Below are 27,596 nucleotides of genomic sequence, written 5' to 3'. Positions count from 1 at the left end.
TCACAGTCATCCAGGGTAGGGACCTATGTAGACAGTAACGGGGACAGACCAGGCGGTCCACAGACTGGACATTTTTTTAACTTGGATCAATAGCTCGAGACAATTTATTCTATTTTCTCCATAAGTATTAAAAACGTTTCTATAAGGAGCCAGGCGACTTTTCCAGGATGACTTGTAATCCTAGCCCTTAGTGGTGGAGGCAGGAGATAAGGGGTTCTAAGCTGGTCTTGGCACATGATGAGCTCAGGGCCAGCCTAGCCTCAGTGGGACCATCGTTTTGTTTGGTTTTTTCGAGACAGGGTTTCTCTGTGTAGCCCTAGCTGTCCTGGACTCACGTCGTAGACCAGGCTGGCCTCGAACTCACAGAGCTCCACCTGCCTCTGCCTCCTGAGTGCTGGGATTAAAGGCGTGCGCCACCTCGACTCTCTCTTCCATTAATGAGAAGATGACAGGAAGAAAAGCATCAACATATAGTAGCAATCAGCAGGTAACAGCAACTCTGTGTCAGCGGCAAACTGTGTGCCAGGGTGACCAAGCGGCTTACGCGACGTCACACAGCGCTGGCTTAGCAGTCACCACAGGAGCCGCTCACTGAAATTCAGTTTTTATTCCAAATGATTATAATGGTAGAAATACAACAGCTGATACTCAAAATGGTGTTGATCAACTGGGAACTAAAGTAGCTGGCTAGGAGGGAGCCGCCAGCAGGCCGCCAGCCTGGGCACTCTGCGTGTGCCCAAGAAAGCATAAAAGTAACGCGTGCTCTGCTTCCACTCTGGATGTGCAGTGGTTACAGTGAGTACATAGAAAGCAGGAAGAAGGCAGGAAGAGAGAACACGTCACACGACCCCCAAGCCTTCTAAATGAATACGCAACGGTGGAGAAGACTTTTAGTAGCAAAAATTTCACAATTCTTAAAATGGGAGTCTTCAAAAGTTCTTCAAATTTAAAAGTTAAAAACAAAACAAAAAACAAAACAAACAAGCCTTGAGAAGGGACAGTCACACTGGCTTAGAAGAGCTGATGCCTGTCATGTGAGGATGACAATCAGTCCTACTTCCAGAACAGGACCAGTGCGCCCGACGAGCCTGGACTGATTGTGCACGCTGGCTTGGCATGCCTCGAGCCCCGTCTACGGCTCCTCCTGGCTGAGGCTGAGGCGGCCTTTCTGCACCTCCAGCTCCTCCGCGCTGACCACTGACGGGTCAATGGCGGCGTATTTGGTTCCGTGGAACTGCAGCAAATGAATCTGGAACAGTGCAGAATTGCCTTGGTTATTATGGGGTTGACTGGTTTTATGGTGCTGGCTTCAGGAGGGCTATGCAAAGTGCTCCACCACCCGCCCCCCCCCCCAACCCCCCCCACCTCCCCCACCCCCCCCACCCCCGTCTCCACGCCTGAATCCTGGTGAGTGTGTGTGGAGGTGAGAGCTTAACAGTGGCATCGGATCCTTAGTTCCCTTTTTAAAGATGTATTTAGGTATTTTATGCCTATGAGTGCTCTCCTCATGTACATCTGCACAGCAGAAGAGGACATGGGCTCCCATTACAGATGGTTGTGAGCAAGGGTGGAGAGATGGCTCAGAGGTCCTGACTTTAACTCTTGGCAACCACGTAGTGACTCACAACCATCTATATTGGGATATAATGCCCTCTTCTGGCATTCAGGTATACATGCAAATAGAGCACTCATACATAAAATAAATAAATGAAATCTTTGGGGCTGGAGAGATGGCTTAACAGTTAGAGCACTGACTGCTTTTCCAGAGGGATCCAGGTTCAAATCCCAGCACCTACCTGGCAGCTCACACCTATCTGTAACTCTATCATCTGAAACCCTTACACAGACACACATGCAGACAAAATACCAATGCACAAAAAATAAAAATAAACGTTAAAAAGATGGTCATGAGCCACCATGTGGGTGCTGGCAACTGAACCCAGGACCTCTGGAAGAGCAGCCCACGCTCTGAACTGCTCAGCCATCTCTCCAATCCCCTTAGGGCTCCAATTACACTGACTTATTTTGTAAGTGTGAGGCCAGAGACAAACTGTGGGAGTTGGCTGTTTCCTCTGCTGTGTGGTTTCCTGGCACTGAACTCTGGTTGTCAGCTTGGTGGCAGGTCTTTCTGCCTTGTCTTCTGAGATGGTCTCTCTCGATGGCATCAAGCTGTACAAGCAGGCTAGGCTGGCTGGCCAGCAAACCCCAGGGTCGGCCTGTGTGCACCCCCCACCCCACTTCTTTTTCTTTTTTTTAAAGATTTATTTATTACTATGCATACAGGGCTCTGCCTGCATATACACCTCCACACCAGAAGAGGGCACCAGATCTCATTATAGGTGGTTGTGAGCCCCCATGTGGTTGCTGGGAATTGAACTCGGGACCTCAGGAAGAGCAGTCAGTGCTCTTAACTTCTGAGCTATCGCTACAGTCCCATACCCCAAATTAATTTCTTTCTTTCTTTTCTTTCTTTTCTTTCTTTTCTTTCTTTCTTTCTTTCTTTCTTTCTTTCTTTCTTTCTTTCTTTCTGAGACAGGGTTTCTCTGTGTTATCTTAGCTGTCCTGGACTCACTTTGTAGACCAGGCTGGCCTCGAACTCAGTGATCTGCCTGCCTCTGTCTCCTGAGTGCTGGGATTACAGGCATGAGCTACCATGCCCGACAATACCCTACTTCTTAAAAACTTGGATTGTGTGGACTGAGCTCAGGTGCTCTTCCTTGCATAGCAAATATTTTACCAAATGAACCATCATTTTTCAGTGACAGTATTACAGACTGAAGGTATAGCACGTTATTAACAAGCATGGCAGCACTAGTTCACAGCAATTAGAGAAAAGCCAGCAAACAGAAGTGTATGGGTCTCACTATGTAGCTCAGACTGGCCTTGCTCTTATTATAACACTCTGTCAGCCTCAAAGTGCTATGATTACAAGTATGCACTCACTCCTGTGGCTGACCAAAGAATTGGTGGGACCTCTGACCTCAAATTGTTTTTTTTTGTTTTGTTTTGTTTTTTTGTTTTTGAGACAGGGTTTCTCTGTGTAGCCTTGGCTGTCCTGGACTTGCTTTGTAGGCCAGGCTGGCCTCAGACTCACAGCGGTCTGCCTGCCTCTGTCTCCCAAGTGCTAGGATTAAAGGCGTGCGCCACCACACCTGGCTTCAAATTGTTTTGTTTTTAAGCAGCTTCTCCACACTCCTGCCAAGTCCTCATGGACATCCCTGCCCCCAGTAACTCACATTTTGTGTATATATGCACGTTTGCATTTATAGGCGCATGTGTGTGCATGTAGAGGCCCACGCCTGGTCACTCTCCATCACTGAGGAAGGCAAATATCAATCAAATCTGTAGCACTCTAACAAAGCCAGTCCTTTTTGGTTTTTTTAATGTGTACAGGAGATTTGCCTCATGTATGTCTATGTATTATGTTCATGCAGTGCCCTTGGAGGCCAGTAGAGGGCGTTGGATGCTCTGGATCTGAGGATTCAGTTGTGAGGTGTCATGTGGAAGTTGGGACTAGAACCTGGGTCCTTTGGAAGAGCAGCCAGTGCTCTTACCTGCTGAGTCACTTCTCCAGCCCCATGATATGGTTAGTCTTGACAGCAGCTTGCTCTGGGGAAGCCCTGGACCCCATCTTTCCAAGGCTGGAAGTTCGGGCAGATACTACCATGTCCACCAGATATTCATGAAAGTTCTGAGGATCTGAGCTACAGTCCTTACATGTATTTGCTTGAGTGGAGCCTTCTTGCCAGCCCTGTATAAGCATCTATTTTTTTTTTCTTTTAAAAAGTTTTATGGATGTTAGGAATCAAACACCCACAAGAGCAGATGCTGTGCAAGAGCAGCAATGCTCTTAACCACTCAGCCATCTTCCCAGGCCTCATGCACTTCTCAAACAGTCCCTGCTGCTCCATCAGAGGATGCTGGCCCTGCCTTCCATGTTGCTGTGGCTAATAGCATGATGAGCATCATCACTGGGCATCCATTTTTCCCAGTTTTCCATGTTTAGGATCTTTTTTTTTCCCCAAAACAGGGGACAGCTGTCCTGAACTCACTTTGTAGACCAGGCTGGCCTCGAACTCAGAGATCTGCCTCCCTGAGTGCTGGGATTACAGGTGATCTGGCTAAGAAGTGGTGTTTTATTTTTGCCACTAGTGCATAATCGGATCAAGAAGTCATCTGCTGAGACTCAGACTGTACCAGGTCGGATGTGCTGTCCTACTGTAGCTGAATTCCCTGTCTCCAGGAGTCAAGGTCTCACCATACCAAGGGCCAGCACCACAGTGTGTGGATGCAAGGCCTGCTGATCTGGAGAAGGGCTATTAAGGGACAGTTGTCCTGGCGGGGTGGGGGTGGGGTGAGGTGGGGTCTCTACAACTCACACGCTCTGCACTGCAGGCAGGACTTACCTGCACATAGAGGTTGACCTCCGCACTCCTGCACAGGTAGGGGAAGTTGCCTCCTGTCTTGAGGTGAGCTCTCCGGGCATTAGGGTACAGCTTGTACATTTCCTCCTTGGCTTCTGTTGACAGCGCACTCTGGTCAAACACCTTTGAAAACACACAAGGCTGAAATCTCATGGTATTCTTAGTTCAGTCCAGAAGTGTCAGCCCACATTCCAGAGAGTCAGAGCGGCCCGAAGCTCCCTTCCCCCATGCTGTTCCAATTCCATTGGAACACTTGCTGAGCATGTGCAAGGCCCATCACAGCACCACCAGAAGAAAGACAAAACTCTAATTCCAACATAAGATTTCAGCTATAGACTTTGCTGCCAAATGGCTCTTGCCTCTCTCACCTGTAGCTAAATAACAAAATATTAATAGTGAATAATCACTGGAAATGCCAGTTTCAGAAAACATGAAGTCTTGGGACCTGAGAAATGGCTGCTCTTTCAGAGGGCGCTGGTCAAGTTCCCAGCATCCACATGGCAGCCCACACTGTAAGTCTGGCTCCATGGGAAACAACACCTTCACTGCATGCACATGATGCACTTACTTACATGCAGGCAAACATCCATAAAGTAAAAAAATTTTTTTCAAGACAGGGTTTCTCTGTGTAGCTTTGGCTGACCTGGACTTGCTTTGTAGACCAGACTGGCCTCGAACTGACAGGGATCCACCTGCCTCTGCTTCCTGAGTGAAAATAATCTTTCTTAAAATGTAAAGACTAAAGGCAGGACATTCAGAATTTCTGGGAGGAGCTCCTCTGGAAGCTGGTCACATGTTCTTAATATTGGAACATACTGTTTTTTTGAGACAGGGTTTCTCTGTGTAGCCATGGCTGTCAGGGACTCACTTCACAGATCAGGCTGGCCTCAAATTCATAAAAATCGACCTGCCTTTGCCTTGAGAATGCTGGGATTAAAGGCATGCACCACCACTAACAGGCTTGAAAATATTTTAAAGATAAGTGTATATACTATTTTTGTGAGTATGTGGAGCCAGAGGTCAACCTCAAGTATAATTCTCAAGTTATTTATTTATTTATTTATTTTTGAGACAGGGTTTCTCTGTGTAGCCTTGACTGTCCTGGAACTCCATTTGTAGACCAGGCTAGCCTCAAACTCTCAGAGATCTGCTTGCCTTTGCCTCCTGCCCAGCAAGAACTTGCCCAGTATGCCACCATGCCCAGCAAGAACTTGTTCTTTTATTTTTTAAAAGACTATTATGTATATGATGTTCTGTCTACATGCCAGAAGAGGGCACCAAATCTCATTAGAGATGGTTATGAGCTATCATGTGGTTGCTGGAAATTGAATTTAGGGACCTCTGGAAGAGCAGCCAGTGCTCTTAACCTCTGAGCCATCTCTCCAGCCCCAAGAACTTGTTTTTAAAGGCAGGGTCTCTCAATGGCTAGAACTCTCACAGAGCAGGCTAGACTAGTAGGTCAGCAAACCAGGAACTGGCTTATTTGCACCTCCCAATGCTGGTATTCCAGGCATGTGCCACCATGCCTGACTTTTTTATTTTATTTTATTTTGGTTTTTTGAGACAGGCTTTCTCTGTATAGCCTTGGCTGTCCTGGTCTTGCTTTGCAGTCCCAGCTGGCCTCAAACTCACAGTGATCCACCTGCCTCTGCCTCTCAAGTGCTGGGATTAAAGGCGTGTGCCACCACCGCCCAGCTTGCTTTTTTTTTTTTTAAATGCAGTTTCTGGGTCTGGGGAGTTGGTTCATCCATTAAAAGCTAGGCTCACCAGAAGGCAGTGAGTCTAGGAAAGCCAGAGCTGCAACACAGAGTAACCCTGTCTCAAAAAAACCTTAAAAGGTGTGTGGTCTGGTGGCGCACACCTGTAATCCCAGCACTTGGGAGGCAAAGGCAGGTGGATCACTGTGAATTCGAGGCCAGCCTGGTCTACAAAGAGAGTCCAGGACAGCCAAGAAAATCTCTAGAGGGGAAAAAAAACTTAAAAAAAAAGTCAGCCAAATCAGAATGTTAAATGAACCAGACCCCTTGTGCATTACTGGTGGAGATATAAAATGATACAGCTATCAGAAGACGCTATGTCAACTCCTCAAAAACTAAAGTAGAATTGTGTGCCATTATGCATGTGGGTGCCTGAGGAGACCAAGAGAGGACACTGGGTCTCCTGGAACTGGAGTTGTGAGTGGATGTGAGCAGCCATGTAGGGCTCAGAACAGAACCTGGGGCCTCTACAAGAGCAGTAAGTGCTCTTAACCAATGAGCTCTCTCTGCAGCCCCAAATTACAAGATTTAAAGCAAGGACTCAGATCCTTCTAGAGCCATGTTAACAGGCACATCCACAATAGTCAACTCAGAAGCAATCCACATGTCCATTGACAGGTCAAGACCATGCTCCCAGCCCTGCTCCAGCCAACCCTAAAAGCACTGTGTTGGGTGGCACAGTCTGGACGTGGACCAACGGTGTAGTGAGAGCAAGCAAATTCACAGACATGAAGTGGATTGTTGGTCACCAGCGGTGGCCGGGACGAGGAGCTCGGGGAGATACTGCCCACTGAAGAGCTCTGGGCTCCAACTCGGGCTTCTCTCCCTCGGCAGCAAGCAGCCTTAGTAGTGGGGCCATCTTGCCAGTCCTATTTTATAGAAAGTCTCTACTCTTGTAAGGCTAGCCTCTTTGCCACCAGACCTGAAATGGTTAGAGTAGCTGTTGGTGAGAAAATTTAATCCCAGTACTCGGGAGGTAGAGGCAGGTGGATCGCTGTGAGTTGGAGGCCAGCCTGGTCTACAGAGTGAGTCCAGGACAGCCAAGGCTACCCAGAGAAACCCTGTCTTGAAAAAACAAAGGCTTGAGGTGTATGGCTGAGTGGCACAGTGCTTGCCTAGCACAGGAAAAGTCAGGGTTCTGTTTCCAGCACCCCAAAACAACACCAAAATGGGTAAAGACTTCTGTACTTGGTGTTTGGCCTGCGTGAATCTCTCTGCACGACACAAGCCAGAAAGGGCATCCGATCCCGTGAAACTGGAGCTACATGTAGTTGTGAGCCACTATGTGGGTGCTGGGAGACAAAGCTGCGTCCTCTGCAAGACCAGCAGGTGCTCTTAGCTGCGGAGCCATCATCTCTCTAGCCTGGTTTTTGGTTTTTTTTTCTTTTTTTTGCTTTTGTGGGGAAAGAGCTGAGGCAGTAAATTTATTCCTGGCTGGACTAGAACTTGCTATAACCAGGTTGTCTCTAACTTTAGTGTCTCCCTGACTCTGCTGTGCTGGGATCCCTCACAAGAATTCACCAGCACACCCAGCACAAGGGCCGCTCACTCTTGGGAGGATCAATCGTAGGTTACTTTGGAATTGAGAAAGCCAAGGTGTGTTTGGAGAAAATAAGCCTGGGTGATGTCACACAATCGTTACATCCTGCCCTATTCGTTATAATGTCAAGCACCTATCTATTCAAAAGAACTTACATCCATGATGGTTACGGGGATGTCCCGGATTTTGTGAGGTTCCACATAAGAATTTTGACAGTTGAGAGTTAGTCTTGAGGCCAGTTCACTTTGACCCAAGCTCTCCAGCTGCGGGAGGAGACAGACACAGGTAAGGGTTACAGCCCTTTTGTTTATGCTTACAGCAGGTCCACAGGTGGCATTGAGTGTGAGTGGTGGAGACGTCACCAATGAGAAAACACAATGGGTCTGAGAGACTGTGACCTGGGACTCTCTGCAGTGGCTTGTTTCTGTTGTGACACCTAAGTCAGGTTCTATAAATGGAATGTCGTGGTCTTCTGGCTTCAACCATACTGCCTGCTTAACCCAGGTGCCTATGGGCACAGCACACTAATTTGTGCACCTCAAAGGTGAGAAGTAAGCATGTAAAAGCCTCAGGGACCCTCTGCCCCGTGGTTCTGAAATGCCAGCATACAGTCTCACTTGTCAGAGTGACCCGAGTGGTACAGAAGGGAGGTCAAGTGAAAACAGTCTAGCTGGGTATGGCGGCACACCCCTGCGACCCAGCACTCAGGAGGTGAAGTCTCAGGCCACAAGACACTTTGTCTCAAGAAACAATAAAATCTCTCCCCTCCCCAAAGGGCCAGATTCTCGCATAAGAGCTCCAGATGAGACCTTGGAAACTTGTTTTTTGGAGACATCTTGCTGTGTTATCTAGCCTGGCCTCAAGGTGGAGACCCCGCTGCCTCTACCCCCCCCCCCCAGTGCTTAAAAAACTAACTTTTAAATATTTAAGCTTAAATTTTATGTATGTGTACACATAATTATGTATATGTACACATAAGCTAGGAGCTTGTTAAGCCAGCTGCGGGTGATGGACACCCTGGAGCTGGAATTTTAGGCTGTTGTGAGCTGTTCAGCATGGGTTCTGGGAACCCAACCTGAATCTTCTGGAAGGGCGGTACACACTCTTAACCATCTCTTCAGCCTTTCGTTTTTAAGATTTTATTTCTATCTATGACAGACAACACGCGCATCTGCATATGGGTATGAATGCAGGTGCCCTCAGCAGCCAGAGGTGTTGGCTCTTCCCACAGTGGGAGTTCCCACCAACAGCGGTACTGAGAACTAAACTCACACCTTCTAGAAGAACAGCACGTGGTCTTTAACCACTGAGCCATCTCTCTAGACACTTAAAAAATCATTTTTTTTTTTTTTGAGACAAGGTTTCTGTATGTAGCCCTGGCTGCCCTGGAACTTACACTATAGAGTGGCCTGGCCTCGAACTCAGAGATCTGCCTGCCTCTGCCTCCTGAGGGTTATCGGGTTTGGGGCCCAGCAGGCATTACTTTCTAATTCTAAGCACTGCTGGGTTGGAATGTGTAGCTTCTGGGCAGACAGTGATGGAGGAGCTAAGCCCTCACCAGCAGTAGGGGCTTCTGGAAGTACTGAAGTTAACACAGGACTGCTTAACAAAGACCTCTTTGAGCTGGGCGTGGTGGCACACGCCTTTAATCCCAGCACTCAGGGAGGCAGAGGCAGGTGTTTGAGGCCAGCCTGGTCTACAAAGCAAGTTCCAGGACAGCCAGGACTACACAGAGAAACCCTGTCTCAAAAAACAATGCAACACCCCTAAATATCCTCTGGATACCCACAGACAGGCTTCCTTTTACAAGTGCACAACAATCCCGGTGAAAGTGCCAGCAGCGTCACAACCCTTACCCTGTCCACCATGAAGTCAATGGCGTCGGCCATCATCGGGTCCACTGGGCCAGAGGAAAAGTTCCCAAGAACGATTTTCTTGAGCATAAACGCTGGCATCAGCCAGAAGCTGCAAAACAAGGACAGAGGCTGGTGATTGACACACGAACCTTCAACATGGCAGCCGGCACCCAGCCTGAGGCTCAGGGTGAGGCCGAAGCCAGCCAGGGGACAAATGGAGACGATGACTGTAAAACATCTCAAAATAAATAAATGCTTAAATGAAGCAGACTGCTCATTAAACTAGAGGTCTTAGGGTTTACATGACTTGAATAAATCTTATCAGCGACCTATATCTCTCGAATCTTCTAACAAAGGTGAAAAATACATTTGGGTCAGTTAATAAACAAGTTTTCCCAAACTGTTCGCATGTAGAGAGGCAGTTTAAGAGTGCTTTATTCTTGACCTTCACCCAAACGCGAGGACACTAAGAGTTGAGATTGGAATTAGAATGTAATTTTATATAAGGAAAGACTAAGGGGCCTGAGGCGCAGGCCTGGCACGCCCAGTGTGAGGAGGAGGGACGGCAGGGCAGAGTGGGGGCATGAGGACGGGAGCACTGCGAGGTTCGCAGACACAGAAAGACAATACAAGCTGCCCCATAGGAGCCCTGGGCACAGCTGACAGTGGGCAATGAGTTGATTTCCCGCTGGACACCAGTACATTTGCTCAGGACCGAAATATTAGGTCGGCAAGAGCAACAAAACACTTGACAGGCTACTCTGACAGGAGTCTTAGGAAAGGCAGAGGGCACACTTCTGTAACCTCTGGAATGCCATCCGAGAACTCTCAGCCCAGTTTTTTTGAAACAGGGTTTCTCTGTGTAGCCTTGGCTGTCCCGGACTTGTTTTGTAGACCAGGGTGGCCTCAAATTCACAGTGATCCACCTGCCTCTGCCTCTCGACTGCTGCGAATAAAGGCGTGCGCCACTATGCCTGGCCAAAGCAGTTCCCCCCCAGCCCCCTGAGACAGAGTTTCTCTGTGTAGTCTTGGCTATCCTAGACTCGCTTTGTAGACCACACTGGCCTTGAACTCACAGCAGTAAAGACTCTCCTCAATTTCCCTTCAGGGACAAGACTGCCCATGTACCCCCACATGCTCAAAAAACCTTTTCGCCAGGACAACTCAGCACCAAGGTCTAGCTGAGCAGACCCGAAGTCACCCAAGACAGGTACAGCTCTGGGCAGAGGCACAGACAAGGCTCACAGGAGACAGTGCAGTTCCCCAGTTAGGACTGCCATAAAAGAAGGGGCGAGGATCTCCGTCACAACCACCACCTTTGAGAGAAGATGGGGTAAAGCCCCCCCCCACCGTCTCTAACTAGACTTCTTTATGTGGTGTTGGGGTTCACTGTGTGAAGGTCTTATCTTTTGTAAACATTCATCCTTCCTCACTTGCCTATTGATGTAATAAACATCTGACGGCCAATAGCTGGGCAGGATGTAGAGGGCAGAGCTTGCGTGGGAGAGGGGCTCTGGGAGAAGGAAGCAAAGGTGGCAGATTTGCCAGCGAACATGGAGAACAGATGAGCCTGAGCAGGAGCTGAGGGGAGAGCTAGCCACGGGGCAGGACAACATCGTGCTAGTATTAGTCGTGTTAAGCCAAAAAGGTGTCTAGGAATCTGGCCAGCTGAAAGGCCTAAGCTTTAAAATAGAGCCATTTATATTCCCTCTCCCATAAGCTAACTGCAGCTTTGCACGCCACAGTGGTGGCGGAAAGGCACTTGTGTTTTTTTAGTTAAGAACGACAGCCCTAGGGAGGCCACCTTCTCCCGGAGGCCTGGCAGTCCTAAGAGACAGAGCGGGAGGTGGGGCATGTGGCACCTTTCCAACAGCAGCACTGCTCTCAGGGTACCACACTGCCTGTGTACGTAGCTAAAGGTACCAGAGTATTTGTCAATACATGCACCACACCACGAGGCCATCCAGTTTTGTGGTTTTCAATTAAAGTTTCTTCTGGATTCTGTATCACCCCTACTTGAAACAATTCTAAGTCATTTTCTCTTTCTGAACCCAGACGTGCGCGCGCAGTGTTCCACCTGCATGTACACCTGCAGGCCAGAAGAGGGCTCCAGATCCCATTAATGGTTGTGAGCTATCATGTGGTTGCTGGGAATTGAACACAGGACCTTTTGGAAGTACTCTTAACCTCTGAGCTATCTCTCCAGTCCCCCTAAACAAAAATTTAAGAGTGGAATATCTTCAGCTTTTTGCTTGGTCCCCTAGTAATTTGTGTTTTCCTGTTGGGACCAAACTTCTCCCCTTTTTTCAGTATGGAAGGAATATTCTGTTTGTTTAATTGACTTCTGTGTGCATCTTTAAAACCTTTTAGTGTTGTGTGCTTCAAATAAAACGCAGACTAGTGAAAACTTTAGTATTGTGGCTAGGGGTTGGGGGGTGCACGCCTTTAATTCCAGCACTCGGGAGGCAGAGACAGGCGGATCGCTGCGAGTTTGAGGCCAACCTGGTCTACAAAGCAAGTTTAGGACAGTCAGGGCTACACAGAGAAACTCTGTCTTGAACCAAACCAAACAAACAAACAACCCAAGGGGAAAAAAAAACCCCACCTTCAACTGGGTGTCAACGTCTAAGGGAAATAGACTGTTGAGAATCAGCGCACACTCTGCTGACAGTTACTGCCCTTGGAGATTACAGGGACCCCTTTCCACAGCTCCAGGAGAAAATGATCCCAAGAACTATCTGCAAAGCCAACACCAGAGCAACTGAATTATCTAGGCAACTGTGGCTACAAACACAGATGCACACACAACTCGCCCACTCACGATCTGCTTGGTCCTAGACGCAGTGGTTCTCGACCTTCCTAACGCTGAGACCATGCGATACAGTTCCTTGGGTTGTGCTGATCCCATCCGTATAATTATTTTTGTTGCAATTTCATAACTGCAATTTTTGCATGTTATGAATCGAATTGCAAATATTTTTGGAGATGGAGGTTTGCCTAAGGGATCATGACCCACAGGTTGAACACTGGTTTCCTAGAGGCAAGGAAACATTTGCCAGTGTTTAAACAAGTCCAGGCAGCAACTGACTGGACCTGGGGTAAATGGGTGTTTTTGTTTTCATCCTTTGCAGAATTTGGAATGCCAATTATGGGTTTAATGTAAAATCACTGTATAAGGCTTTTTTTTTTTGTGGTTTGAAACTTCTGTCATATAGCTCTGACTGACCCCAAACTCCTAACAATTTCTCCTACAGTTTTCTTGGAGCTGGGATGACAACCACTTTATCACCACAGCCTGCTTCTACCGTAAGAGGCTTTTAAGGGACATTGGAGTCTAGAAGGAATTAATCCTGAGGGCTGTAGCTCATTGACTGAACACTTGCCCGGCATGCACCAAAGCCTTGGGACAATCTCTGTGTGTATTCCGCCTACAGAAAGATGAGGAAGGGGGAAACCACCCAGCCATTCTACTGGCCAGTCCTAACATGAGATACAGGCCACCTCCGCACTCAATTGTACCACTCTGCTCCCAATGATGTCTCTGTCACGCACACCACAGATCACTGAACTAGTACTTTCAGCCACCAGGGCCTCTCTGATAAGGCTCCGCCTACTGCTGGGCTGGATGCATGGTAAAGCATTACGAGAAACCCAGAGAGACACAGCAATGGCTCAGCAGACACAGAGTGTCATCAAGGGTGGTAGGTAACCTTAGCCAACAGACAGCAGACTACAGGTACTAGCAGCTGCTGACAGTGTCCCTGGGTGACCACAACCTACTGTTACGGCCACCAGAAGGGCTAATGAGCAAACAGAAAGCTGGTCCAAAAAGCAGAGGGGAGGCTGCCGAGGTTGGTGACAGCAGAGGGGAGGCTGCCGGGGTTGGTGACAGCTCCGTTTTAACTGGATCTCTGGTTCCTCAAATTGATTTACCTTAATATAAACCTTCATGTATCAATAAAAAAGGAAAGGCCTAAAGACCAGGGCTTTGCTTTGTGTGTGAGATACAAGCCAGAGGACACAGCCATCTTTCCTAGCACTCCGCCTCGTTCTCGTGAGACAGGGTCTCACTGAAGCCAGAGCTCACTGACTCACTGTTAATTAGAATAGGCTGTCTGGCTAGCAAGCATTCTGTCTCCACCCCTGCCCAACCCAGCACTGGGTCTGAGGTGTCCTGACTGGCTCACACTCACACAAGCAAAGATTAAAAATAAAACAACGTTAAAAAGCAATGAAAGGGCCAGGTGTAGTGGCACGCGTCTTTAATCCCAGCACTTGGGAAGCAGGGGCAGGCCTGGTCTACAAAGTGAGTCCAGGACAGCCAAGGGTCTGTTACACTGAGAAACCCTGTCTCAAAAAACAAAACAAAAAGAATCAACCAAAGGATGGTTGAGAGGAACCTGGTACCTGACTTGTTGCTCACAAAGCAATTCTACTACGTAAATCTTTCTGAAGAGCAGGCCATCAAGTGTCATGATCACACCACCATGAACTAAATGTTCTTGCCTCTCCACCGGCAATCACCCCTCAGGGCAATGACAGGAAGGAAGGAAGGAAGGAGAGCAAAGGTAGGAAGGTTTATAGCAGAGCACGACAGACAACAGGAAGCTGGGTCAATTTAGAGAACTGAGCTCACAAGTAAGTGGCACAGAGCCGCGTCTGTGACTGTAGCCACACCAGGGAGACTGTGAAAGCACATGACGACATGCCTAACCCGAACTGAGTGTAGCAAAGAGTGGGCTGTGGCACTGCCGACGTTCTTTGTTGTCCATCTTCTGGTCCCACTGCATCAAAACTGCCCCAAAGCCGACGTTTAACCACGTCTGTCCTTACCTGTTTGCAGTCCACGTTTGGTTGAAGATAGAAGTGTCACTGAAGGCATTGCAGAGGATGAGGGAGTGGACTCTGGGGGACTTGTGAGTATATTCAGCAAATTTCTGAGCCAAAAAGCCTCCCAAAGACGCCCCAAACAGATGGACCTAATTATAAACAAATGCAAGGCAGATCCTGAAACTCTGAGTTGTTTCATTTGTTGATAATCATAGAATATGTCATCACCACCTAGCAGGCTGAAATAGCTACAGCAGTTATAATTTTAACAAATATCTTATTTAAATAAATTTATATGCCCCATAAGAAAATACATTGGAGGTTAAAAACATGACTGAGCAGTTAGGAGTGCTTGCTGCAGAGTCAATCCCAACAGCCATGGGAGAGGCTGGTGTTCAGCACGTACCTGTAGCCCCAGACTCCGTCTCCCAGGAGTGACAGAGGACACGCAGCATCCTCTGCTGGCCTCTGCAGTACATGTGTCCATGCACCCACTCACACAAGTGAGTCTTAAGCAAACAAACAAACCCCCTCCCCATGGAAAACAACAACAAACTGGATATGGTTGTGGGGAGTGGCGGTGAGTGACCGTGTACACTGACATGAGCACAGCCATGTCAAGAATCCATCCAAGCTGGGCGTGGTGGCGCACGCCTTTAAGCCCAGCACTCGGGAGGCAGAGGCAGGCCTGGGAGTTCGAGGCCAGCCTGGTCTACAAAGCGAGTCCAGGACAGCCAAGGCTACATAGAGAAACCTTGTTATCCAAATGGCAAAGCCTTCCTGTGGACCAAAACAGTGCTGATGAACAACCGACCTTCAGTTAAAAACAGTGTTTTAGCTGCAGTGTGTGCAGACACTACCAACCCTGGCTTCCTCCTCCCAGATGACTCCAACCCTCAATCTCCTATGGTGAACCAGCAGAACCCGCCTCCTTGTTCAGCTGTATAATAGTAAATAATAAAACTGCCTCCTTGCTCCTCGGTATGCAATAAACTCGCCAATAAATAAGCTGCTGGTGCATCTCCATCGGAGTGCAAGGCCCACCTGACCCCAGCTTTTCTGTACACGTTCTTCATGCGCCCACCACCCCAGCCAGGCTGTGTGGGCTGCAGAGTGATGCCTCACGCCTCTAATCCTCCCAGCATTGGGAGGTAGACCATCTACACAGTGAGCCTGAGGCCAGCCTGGGCTACATGAGACTGTCTCAAATAAAACAAACAATGACATCATGCTCTGAATCAAAACCTTTTTGAGGATATAGATAAATTCTCAGATTTTACAGCATTTTGGATCTTCAGATCAGAGACACACAACTGGTAAAACGTATGTGACTGCTCCAAAACTTGAGACGCCGGCAGGACATGGTGGCGCCCGCCTTTCATCCCAGCACTCTGGAGGCAGAGGCAGGGGAATCGCTGTGACTCTGAGGCCAGCCTGGTCTAGAAAGCGAGTCCAGGACAGTCAAGATAACATAGAGAAACCCTGTCTCAAAACAAACAAACAAACAAACAAAAAACTGAGAAGCCATGTCTATTATTCCAGATAGGGACAGTCAACCTATGCCGACCCACGCTACAGTGCACAGAACTCAGACACATTATGCTAAGCAGAAAAAGCCCGTCCCAAAGGGACAGATCCCTTAGGTAATGTCCAGAGCACACAAGGTCAGGGAGGCAGACTCGGCTGCAGAGCTAGGAGGAAAGAGGGGGAGTGACTGCTAATAACGTTCTACTTGCACTAAGGAAAAAAAAACGTGTATTTGTGTGTCTAGCCGCAGGCGCACACGTGCCACGGCCTGCTTGCAGAGGTAAGAGGCTGCAGGAGACATGAGGGCCTTGTGCTCACTGGTACGCACTATGGAAACCTGAATGTTAAGCACAGAGGGTTGTCTCTTCAAAGGCAGAGATGTGTAACCGGTTTTCAGCCCAGGAGGTAGTGAGGTGGTTAACAGCCTAGTGACCTGTGTGCTGTGAGGCCACACCAGCCCCTCCTCCAGACGCTCAGACTTCATAAGTGGTCAATCTATAGAACCCATCTAGCCTTGGCTGTCCTGGACTCTTTGTAGACCGGGCTGGCCTTGAACTCACAGTGATCCGTCTATCTCTGCCTCCCGAGTGCTGGGATTAAAGGTGTGCACCACCACGCCTGGCTTATAGAACCCACCTTCATGGAAGAGTCACGTGGACTTTATGAAGAGTTTTGATGTAGTCAGGCCTTTATTGTGCACACAGGATGAGTTCGTTATCCCCAGGAAACATTTTCCCTACTGTGCTATGTTTAAATATGCCTAAAACAAACTGCCTGGTGTCGGATTCTACAGTGGCTACTGAGTTGTGTTGACCCTAACTGCCTTCTTATCTCTCTTAGACTATTATTCCACTGGCCTTGGTAGTCACAGTGACTCCAAAACTGACACCAGAACAACTCACAACAACGAGTTCTCTTCATCTCCTGTGTGGTCCCTGGGATGGCTTGGTGGCAGGTGCCTTTACCACCTCACTGGCCCAGTAAATTTCCTTTTTGGGAGGATGAAAAAATGCTCCAAATTAACAGTACTGGCAATTACAAATAAATCTGCAAATTTAAAACATGTGACTGCCTGTTTTAAAAATGGTACATTATGTGACATATAAATTCTATCACAATAAAGCTATTATTAAAAAAGAATAAAGATGGCTCACAGGTTAAGAGCACTGTCTGTTCTTCCAAAGGTCCTGAGTTCAATTCCCAACAACCACATGGTGGCTCACAGCCATCTATAATGAGATCTGGTGCCCTCTTCTGGCCTGCAGGTGTACATGCAGGAAGAATACTATATACATATAAATACATCTAAACAAAATAAAATACAACCCTAGCCATTAAAATCACATGTTAAGTTATTAGTTTAGGGTACTTACTTTATCCAACTGTAAGTGGTCTAGAAGCTTTCTGAATCCATCACAGAATTCAAGATGGTCCCAATAAACAGGATACTGCAACTGAAATAAAAATTGTAACTTAAAACTTGAAATGCGGCCATGCGGTGGTGGTGCACGCCTTTACTCCCAACACTTGGGAGGCAGAGGCAGGCAGATTGCTGTGAGTTCGAGGCCAGCCTGGTCTACAAAGCAAGTCCAGGATAGTCAAGGCTACACTGAGAGACCCTGTCTCAAAAAAACCAAAAACCAAAACCAAAAACAACAAAACAAAAACTTAAAATGCAAATCATATTTGAAAAGTTCAGGAATCACATAACATTTCCTATTGCCCAAGCTTTGCTTCTTATTCTAAGTATGTGAAAATTTTAATAATTTTTATTTTTTAAAGATTTATCTTGCTAGGTGTTAGTGGCCCACACCTTTAATCCCAGTACTCAGAAGGTAGAGGCAGGAGAATCTCTGAGTTAGAGGCCAGCCTGATCTACAAAGCAAATCAAAGGACAGCTAAGGATACACAGGGAAACCCTGTCTCAAAAAACCAAAGGGGGGAAAAAGCTTCCCCCATCCCCTTTTAGTAAGAAGCATTTCTTCAAGGAATTGCTCAATAAAACAATCCTTTGTAATTTTCTTAGTCTTTCTGATTTTCTGTACTTTCATTTTTGACAAAAAAAGTATGACACCTGACTCTAAAAAGCCTGTCTGCTAATATCGCTAATGATAAGAACAAAAATATCAGCAACAAATTCATTTCTAAAGATTGAGACTTGTGGGCTGGAGAGATGGCTCAGAGGTTATGAGCACTGGCTGCTCTTCCTGAGGTCCTGAGTTCAATTCCCAGCAACCACATTTTAGCTCATAACCATCTATAATGTGATCTGGTGCCCTCTTCTGGCCTGCAGGTATACATGCAGGAAGAGCTCTGTATATATAATAATAAGTAAATAAATCTAAAAAAAAAAAGGAGGCAGCGAGCTGAGCACCTTCAGTCTCTCTGCCTCTGATGGCAGATGCTGCGTAACCAGCAGCCTCAGGACCCTGAAGCCTTGACAGCTCTGCCACGGTGACCTGTGACCTGGGAGCCAGATAAGCCCGTCCCTCCTTACAGTGCTTCTGCAGGGGCTTCTGTCCCAGCAACATGCTCAGTAAGGAATAACCGCCCCCCCCCAACAGAAGACAGTTGACAGTGACCGGCATGGATTACAACAGCAACACCCCACAGGGAGCCGGGGACCATAACACTGCAGGTCCCAGAAGCCGCTGCAGCTCTACAAAGCTGAAGACACGGATCACGAATCTTCCCATAAACAGCCTCATTCTTGATCAAGCCCTAACTCTGCTAAATAATACTCAGAAATAAAAAGCCTTTTTTGATGACACCTTGGAGATACTTAAAAGAAAAACAAGTGCAGGGTACCCAGCTTAGTGGCATGGAGCTCTCTCAGCTATGGGTTTGATGCAGCACAGGAAAAATAAAGGGCTGCATGATTGGAAAAAAATTTGGGAACATACAGTCTTACTTCAAACAGAGAACCCCTGTTACTATAGTTAGTCCCAAACAGAAGGGGAAAGCCACAGGAACCTGAGTTTCAGTGCTGAAGCTGCCATACTTACAGCTATAACCCGGTAACCCCATCCAGTCAAAGCCAAAATCTGCTGGAAAAACACATCTGCGGTTCCACTGACAGGAGGAAGACAGATGAGCGGGCACCTCACGCTCCTGGGGCCAGCATCGTACAGCGACCATATCTTACTGTCATCGTCATCTACGATGATCTGGAGGGAAAATGAAGGAAAGCCTCGTGAACTGGGGCTTGAAGGACAGAGTTCACAACGGTCACTGGTGATTTTAACAGAGCTGCCGTGTGTGTTACAGGGCAACACGGGATCACAGACTAGTGACCACAAGAAACTGCTCTGGGTTCCTTTTCTTTCTTCAGTGCGCTTCATAAACTTCCAAAGAGCCACTTTTTCTGATTTTAACTGGCCTGTCTATCTGGAATAACAGGAAGTCTGTTTTGTTTACCAGTAAACATAAACCCTGCTTGGTGTTTTATATTTAGTCTCTCTCTCTCTCTCTCTCTCTCTCTCTCTCTCTCTCTCTCTCTCTCTCTGTGTGTGTGTGTGTGTGTGTGTGTGTGTGTGTGTGTAAAAAGAACAGTCTGCAGTCATTCTTGAGTGCTGACCCAGAGGACTGGCTGGGGTCGGCAGAGTCAGGGACTGAACAGGGCAGGCCAGGAAGACCTGAGAAGCCAGGCTCCGGGGAGAGCGAGGCAGATCCAGGCGCTTCAGAGTCCAACCTGGAGCAAAGCTTGGAGGAGGGGATTCAATCGACAGACGAAGGGCCAGGTAAGTATGTGTGATTGTCACTGTCCCAGGAAACTGTCCATTCACTTGAGGGTGAGACGTGGGAGAAATCGGATTGTTCAAGAAAGGGAGGAGGAGGCTGTCAGGAGCCTTTGTCATTTAGTGTTTTTAGCCTGACGGGGAAGAACACGAACAGAGTGCTCTGCACAAATTCAGTGCAAGCTAGCTTTATTATACCTCACTGCACCAACACCTGTCAATTCAAATCAATACTTATCCTTTTTTTTTCTTTCCTGAGTGCTCCTAGCTGGCAGGACTGTGGACTCCACAGTGTCCCTCTGTGGGTAGCAGCTGACTAACAAGGGTCATTGGTGTCACCAAGAGCTGACAAATGGGGCAAGGCAAAGTCCAGGGAATCCAAATAATTTACGTCAGGCCTTCCCCAGATGGTGACAATATAGCTCATGTTTTTGACCTTTGTGTTTTGCCATTTATTTTTACTCCTATGTATCTTCCCCCTACGCTTGTGGTTTTTTAAAAAAAGTGAACAACAAAACCCAATGACCTTTCATCCCAGTCTTGAAAAATCATGTGAAAAAAGCACAGATCTCAATCTTCTAGGGACTTGTTTCAGTAATCTAACTTGGAAGAAAATCAACACAAACACCAGTTTGTGGACACATAGCATTCTCAACATAAGTCATAAATACCTAAGGGTATTTAATTTCAACTTTCTCCGAGTTCTCTGAATGGCAGCTTCATCAAAACTTCAGAACACACAGTACCTGCTTGGCACTCCCTGTGCCCCAGAAAGGGTTTCTCTGTGTGGCTCTGGCTGTCCCAAAACTTACTTTGTAGACCAAGTTGGCCTCAAACTTGGGAAATGCACCTTCCTCTACCTCCTGAGTGCTAGGATTAAAGGCGTGCACCACCTGTCTCTGCTCGACAACTTAAAACCAGAGCACAATAAAACTTCAAGCTACTTTATCATGATAAACAAATGGGGGGGTACTATCAATGAAACAAAGACTTCTAAGAATATTTAGGTCAGAGCTGGGCTTGGTGGTGCACACCTTTAATCCTAGCACTAGGGAGACAGAGGCAGGTGAATCTCTGTGAGTTCAAGGCCAGTGTGTTCCACAAAGCAGGGCAGCCAGGGCTACACAGAGAAACCCTGTCTCCAAAAAGAAAGAAAGGAAGAAAGAAAATTTAGGTTGGTCTGGGTGTCTTGGCTGAGGATCAGCTTGCTGAGAGAGCAAGTCTATCAAGAGTGCATGGGAGTTACTTGAAAGTTTGAGGTAGAGTCTTCAACGTTGGCAATGGTTTTCCAGGAAGCAAGAAATAAAGGGGGCTCCCTTTATAAGCAGCCCAAGTTTGTCTGACTTTGAAAGCAGATTGATTTAATTTTTCAGCCAACGTCTAGTAGGCAATGCGATCTCTAGTGTGCTAATTAACTCCACAGACCCCAGGTTTCTTGTCTATGAAATACGGACTCTGGCACCCGCCTTGTCAAACTATTGGAAGAATTAAATAAGAGACCCAGGGAGTTTCCACACAGCGCCTGGCCTCTTAGCAGGAAGCTATGCCTGGGCAAAATGTGCCACAGATTTCTATATCAGTTCAGACTTGCACAATAATACTTCCTTAGCTGTCTGTCTAAGATCATTATAACAGACAACACAGAGGATGCTGAGATCACAGTACCCTAATACTGCTGCACGGGGACCAGCACGCACTTCCCTCCGTGACAAGAGTGGCCTCTAGGATTAACCAGGGGCTCACAGTCAATAGCAAATTCCAACTGAACTGTTACAGGTTTTCACACATCCTAAGCTAATGGGCTCCCGAGGATGATGAGGGCCGAGTAAGGCTGCACCTATAATGCTGGAGCGAGAACGGTCCCCACACGCTCAAATGTCTGAGTACCTGGTCCCCAGCTGGAGGAACTGTTTGGGAAGGGTTAGGAGGCGTGGCCTTGTAGGAGGTGACGTAACACTGAGGGTGGGCTTTGAGGCTTCAAAAAATTCTCAGTACGTCACTCTTTACTTCATGTCAGTAGGTCAGGACGTAAGCGCTCGGCTACTCTGCTCCAGCATTGGGCCTGCCTACCGTGCTCCCTGCCACAACAGTCACAGACTCTAGTCAACCCTCGAAAACTGCAGTTCCCAAATAAACTTTTATAAGTTGCTTTGCTCATGGTATTTCCGTCACAGTAATAGGCAAGTAATTAAGGAAGCATCACTGCACACAGAGTTCTAGTCAGCTTAGGTTTCGGGACTGGAAACAGAAATGATTATCTAGATGTTGTGGGCATTTCATTACATTTTCTGAGGCTCGGTAGGTGAAAGAAATTGTAGACAAGAAAGTCATGACACCCCAAAGCTGACTGTGTGTGGCAGGGCCGGGTGAACTTAACTCTCTGTAACATTTAGTCACAGTATCTGGCCATGGCCGGCACTCTCACCCAATACTAAGGGAGAGCTTCTAAACCACACACAAATGCCAGCTTTCGTGACCATGAGCTGCAGGAAAACCATACTCACCTTTTTAAGGGGAACTGTACTTCTAAACCAATTATAATCTGGAGAGACTTTGATCTCTCCCATGATGAGAGCAAACGGAGGTTAACGCTGAAATAAAAGCAGATGAGAGTTTCACAGTGAGAATTCTCATTACAGCTGAACTCACGGCAGAGGCCGGTCTAGCCGAACCAACCACACTTTAACCAAAAACCCAGGGTCGTTTACTTCATCAGGGCAGACTTAATGAGAGAGGACAACAGGGTGGATCTCTTTAGCACCTCCAAAAGAGGACTCAGGCTTGCAGAACTCAAGAACCAGATTGGATGCAGAATACTCTTTTCTTTTCTTTTCTTTCTTTCTTTTTTAAAAAGATTTATTTATGTATTAAGTATACAGTGTTTGGGGCTGAGGAGATGGCTTGGAGGCTAACGATATTGAGTGTTCTTCCAAAGGCCCTGAGTTCAATTCCCAGCAACCACATGGTGGCTCACAACCATCTATAATGAGGTCTGGTGCCCTCTTCTGGCCCGCAGGCACACACTCTGGTGGAATACTGTACAAATAATAAATAAATAAATTTTTAAAAAACAAATAATAAATAAATAAATAATTTTTTTTTTAAGTATAGAGTGTTTTGCCTGCACACCAGAAGAGGGCACCAGATCTCACAATACATGGTCTCTGTGTAGCCTTGGCTGTCCTGGACTCACTTCATAGACCAGGCTGGCCTTGAACTCACAGAGATCCGCCTACCTCTGCCTCCTGAGTGCTGGGATTACAGGCATGTGCCATCGCGCCCAGCTTTTTTGTTGTTGTTTTCTTGAGACAGGGTTTCTCTGTGTAGCCCTGGCTGTCCTGGATTCACTCTGTAGACCAGGCTGGCCTTAAACTCACAGAGATCTGCCTGCCTCTGCCTCTTGAGGGTTGGGATTAAAGGACTGCGCCACCATGAGAGGCTCCAAAAACCTAACTTTAAATTACAAAGTGGGGGAGGGACACACATGCCATTCTCACCGATGTGATTAACTGGTACACACACTGAGATGCAGCTGTGTGTGGCAGAGCATTCGCCTCACATGCAAAAAGCCCTGGGCCAATCTTCAGTGCTGAAGTTGCATAAAAGAGTCTCCAAAACACTCCATGACATAACTTACAACAAAATGTTTTCTCTAGAGAAAAAAAAAGGTGTGTCTTCTAGGTTTAGTTTGTTCTGTTTTGTTTGAGTCAGGATTTCTCTGTGTAGCCCTGGGCTGTCCTCAAACTCACTCTGTAGACCAGACTGACCTCAAACTCGGAGATCCGCCTGCCTCTGCCAAGTGCTGGGATTAACGGTGTTAGTCACCTCTATGACCTTAAGCAAGTCAACCTCCTCTCTGCTCGTCTCTCCTCTTGGGAAACCTCTGGGGTATCATTCTGAGCCTAGAATGGTTTGGCAGTCAGCCCGTCTGATCTGCTGACTAAAGGATGGCGGAGTCTAAGAGACTGAACTAGGCTCTCTGAGAGAACCCCACCTAAGTCATGTCACCTCCACGCTGTGACCTGGCTAGCCTTCTTTGCTTACACGTGTAACGCCTAACAGGAATCTGAAATTAAGGTTGCAGATTCATTCTTACTGTCAAGAGAGGCACTTCCACCCACCCACCCAGAAAGATGCAAATACTTGCCTTGCAAGGCGCTCCCCTCCATCCAGGCAGGATTAGATTCCCTAGCAAGCTGAGGCTGAGGGTCCAGAACTTAATTCAAGGTTGACTTTGAATTTCCCTTTTAGAATAAACTCTGGATTGGCAAGGAGCAGAGGATTCTAAACTCAGCGGGGGCACTTCCTCACTCCTCGGCCCTCAGGGACACACTGGACTACTACCTTTGAGAGTCCTCAAACTGAACTTCCAAGGAGCCGGCAAATGTAGACAGTTCAATATTAAACTCTAATTACAGTGCTGATCAGGTCCTGGGCTCTTATCTCAAAGCAAAGGAGATACTTTAAGAGAGGGCTGCTAAAATTGTAAGTTGGGCTTACAGAATCAAAGGACCAGATAGAGAGATGGCTCAGCTGTTAAGAGCACTGGCTGCTCTTCCAGAGGTCCTGAGTTCAATTCCCAGCAACCACATGGTGGCTCACAACCATCTGTAATGGAATCTGATTGCCTCTTGTGTGTGTGAAAACGGAGCACTCATATACATAAAGTAAAAAAATCTTTGTAAAAAGACAAGAAATATATTTCTAAAAAGTTTAAGCTAACAGCTGGGCGTGGTGGCTCACGCCTGTAATCCCAGCACTCAGGAGAGGCAGAGGATCTCAGTGAGTTCGAGACCAGCTTGGTCTACAAAGAGAGTTCCAGGGCTTTTACACAGAGAAACCCTGTTTCAAAGGGGGGAAAAAAAGTTTAAGCTAAAAAAAAAAAAAAGGAAAATTGTAAATTGTTTTAAAACACCAAGAAAATCACCACCAACTTATGCTGAAACCAGTGTGCACAAATGTGATTATGAACACTAAAAGAACACCACCCTTTACAAAATCCATTTTAACATGTTAAAAATATCTAAGCCAGCCAGGCATGGTGGCTCACAGCTTTAATCCCAACACTTGGGAGGCAGAGATAGGCAGATCTCTGTGAGTTTAAAGCCTAAAGCCAGCCTGGTCTACAGAGGAAGTCCAGGTCAGCCAGGACTACACAGAGAAACTCTATGTGGAAAACAACAACAACGGAACCTCTAAGCCATTTAAACTATTTCTTTTAACACATCTTTCACTTTTTTTTGTTGTTGTTGTTTTGTTTTTTGTTTCTCAAGACAGGCTTTCTCTGTGTAGTAGCCTTGGCTGTCCTGGACTTGCTTTGTAGACCAGGCTGTCCTCGAACTCACAGTAATCCACCTGCCTCTGCCTCCCGAGTGCTGGGATTAAAGGTGTGCGCCACCACGCCCGGCTACATCTTTCACTATTATTATTTTACTATTTGATAGCTTCATACATTTATGTAATAGATTTTAGTTAATTTAATGCTCCTGTCTCCTTTAAGCTATTACTTTTAAATGAACGCAGCCAGCAGCACATACAGTTAATCCTGGCATACTTTACACCAGGACAGACTTGAAATACCACTGTGGCATCTGTACACTTTCAACTGGAGACATTTTCTAGAAAACAATTTCTTCAGGAGGGAGTATTAAAAACAGGTCAAACAGCCAGGTGTGGTGGGGGCACATCTTTAATCCCACCCCCCAGGAGGCTGACAGATCTCTGTGAGTTCAAGACCATCCTGGCCTGCATAGTGAGTTCCAGGCCAACCAGGGCTACACAGTGATAGCCAGAGGCTGTCTCAAACACACAAAACCAAAACATCAATCAGTTTTAAAGTTTACTTCTAGAGTCAACCAACTTACAGTAAAAATTATTCATAGTTTTGGAATCAGCTGAAATTCACAAACCACACTACAATACAAGCACACGGGCAGGCACACACATGAGTTACCCACTTCTTTCCCACAGCAGCCTGTAGAAGGGCAGTCCTTACCAAAAGTCTTCAGTGTAACCCACAAGCACCTCAGTGGCTGGATACACTGTAACTGATCTTGAAAGTGGGTCAGGGGAGAGACTCTACACAGCTGTGACCACTTTTGCAAGGACCAGTGGTGATTCTAACACTTGCGCTGGTTTGGCAGTAATGCAAGGCGAGACAGATAACAAATGTTGTGTATGACCAGCTGACGGCTATGAAGGGGGTGCGGGGGCCGCAAAGGGAAAGCAGCTGCGGGCAGCATGAAAAGGAAGGTCTGTTCCAGCTCTTTCATCCACTTAAGTCGGATGCTTTTCCAAGTCACAAGAGAAACGTTCTGTCTGGGGCCCAGAAAAGTTAGCTGATACTGTGGCCAAACCGGTCAGGATGAGAAAAGAATGTGGGTGGTGAGCTCTGGACAGACTTGATTTCTCCTGACCCAGTTCTTTACACAAGCCAAAGCACCTGTTCAGGTTGGTGAGGAAAGCGCCCAGAGATAAGTTTTATTGATGATCAAGGAAATCCCTCCCCCAGGGATGCTGGGGACATCCAGTCCTTTCTGGACAATGAGTTTCTTTTTACTTTTTTTTGTTTTTGTTTTTTCGAGACCAGGTTTCTCTGGGTAGACCTTGGTTGTCCTGAACTCGCTTTGTAGACCAGGCTGGCCTCGAACTCACAGCGATCCGCCTGCCTCTGCCTCCCCAGTTCTGGGATTCAAGGCGTGCGCCATCACCGCCCAGCTGGACAATGAGTGTCAATAGAGCCTGCAGGTCGTAGTTGAGGAAATCACCTTTACAAATGCTTAACTCGCAGGGCCAGTCACGTACTGCTGGTCCTTTATCTCAATGTACAGGAGGCTTACAACAGGGACAACCTATGATTGCTAATACAACCAATAAAAAAGGACTAGAACTTAAGAGTCTCTAGGCGACACAACTATGATTATCAGTGTTGGGGACTGAACCGGTGCCCTGCAGAATGCTAAGCATGAGCTACCTCCTGCAGCAGGCTATTTACTGCAGGCAGAGCTTCGCCCCTCGCCACATCTGCGGGTATCAGATAGCTATCTTTCGGAGGATATTTCTTCAGGCCAGAGTTATCCCTTTCTCCAGGAACCTACCCACTTATCTCTAAATGTTATAAGAGGAGAGGCTGCCTGCTCTATGTCTCTCTGACACCTGGTTTCAAGGTCCTGGTGTAAAAAGCTTTTTGAAAATTCAGATGAGAGCTGGACCACTGCGGATGGACACAGAATAACAGTCCAGCACCTCACTTCTAACCCCCTGGGAAAAGAAGAGAAGAGAGACTCTGGCCCTTCTATCTTCCTCATGACTCATTAACAAGCCTCACACTTAGTCTCCAAAACAACTCTCCTCTACTCCTTAAAAGTTTACTGAAACCAAATGTTCCTTAGTTTCTGCCCCACACCCAGGATGGGTGGATTAAGAAAATGAGGATGTCTGATTAAGACTTCTGTGTACCAATCCCCATAGGGGCCACCTTGAGTCCCACTTAGTTCACCCACACAGTAAATAAGTGGGCTCACTGGCAACACCGACCATCCGCAACGAACCGAGGCTGGGCCTTAGGCATAGAAACACGGACACACGGATATGGATCACGTGCATAGTCACAAGGACCAGCTCACTCGTGGATACGCTCACAAGTCTTGCATGCTCGATACACACCCACCTACAACCCTGCACGCACCACACACCCACACTCTAGCTTTCCAGGGCCTGACCCTTACCTGCCGTGGCCGCTCCCGCGTCCCTTTCTCTCCAGCCCAGATGGCTCTTTCGCCAGTTCGGGCGCAGCGGCTGCTGGCGGCGGGGCGCGGGAGGACCGGGCGGCTTCAGAGCAGAGACCTCGCGGGAGCGGCGAGCAGAAGGGCTGAGCCGCCGAGCAGCCAGAGGCCGCCGCCTCCCTGGTCTGGAACCGGTAGCTC

At 47.3% G+C, this 27,596-nt stretch overlaps 1 protein-coding gene across 3 annotated transcripts; it reads right to left on the bottom strand.

Moving 5' to 3' along the window:
* Positions 1 to 592: 592 nt before the first annotated feature.
* SPG21 (SPG21 abhydrolase domain containing, maspardin) lies at positions 593 to 27,596 on the bottom strand. 3 transcript variants are annotated; one of them, XM_084782400.1, is made up of 9 exons: positions 27,399 to 27,593; positions 22,176 to 22,262; positions 18,940 to 19,101; positions 17,308 to 17,388; positions 14,411 to 14,556; positions 9,578 to 9,686; positions 7,877 to 7,984; positions 4,407 to 4,547; positions 593 to 1,249 (listed from the first exon to the last, which is right to left on the bottom strand). In XM_084782400.1, the coding sequence occupies exons 2-9, from the start codon at positions 22,236 to 22,238 to the stop codon at positions 1,133 to 1,135; spliced, it is 927 nt and encodes a 308-aa protein (XP_084638526.1). In that variant the 5' UTR covers positions 22,239 to 22,262; positions 27,399 to 27,593; the 3' UTR covers positions 593 to 1,132. The 3 variants fall into 3 exon arrangements, with proteins under 3 accessions (XP_084638526.1, XP_084638527.1, XP_084638528.1); XM_084782401.1 differs by lacking the exon at positions 27,399 to 27,593 and adding an exon at positions 25,667 to 25,768; XM_084782402.1 differs by lacking the exon at positions 7,877 to 7,984 and having other exon boundaries at positions 27,399 to 27,596.

Source organism: Acomys minous, assembly GCF_964271855.1.
Source record: "Acomys minous genome assembly, chromosome: 5".
NCBI lineage: Eukaryota > Metazoa > Chordata > Mammalia > Rodentia > Muridae > Acomys > Acomys minous.
The sequence above is the reverse complement of the archived record's forward strand: the minus strand, read 5'-3'. Positions and strand labels throughout refer to the sequence as shown.

Excerpts from the sequence above, each read along its gene's own strand:
- SPG21 (XM_084782400.1), bottom strand. The coding sequence starts at position 22,238 with ATGGGAGAGATCAAAGTCTCTCCAGATTATAATTGGTTTAGAAGTACA. Across the intron at positions 19,102-22,175 it reads GTACAGTTCCCCTTAAAAAG|ATCATCGTAGATGACGATGA; the intron begins GTGAGTATGGTT and ends TTTTCCCTCCAG. Across the intron at positions 17,389-18,939 it reads GGGGTTACCGGGTTATAGCT|TTGCAGTATCCTGTTTATTG; the intron begins GTAAGTATGGCA and ends TTTTTATTTCAG.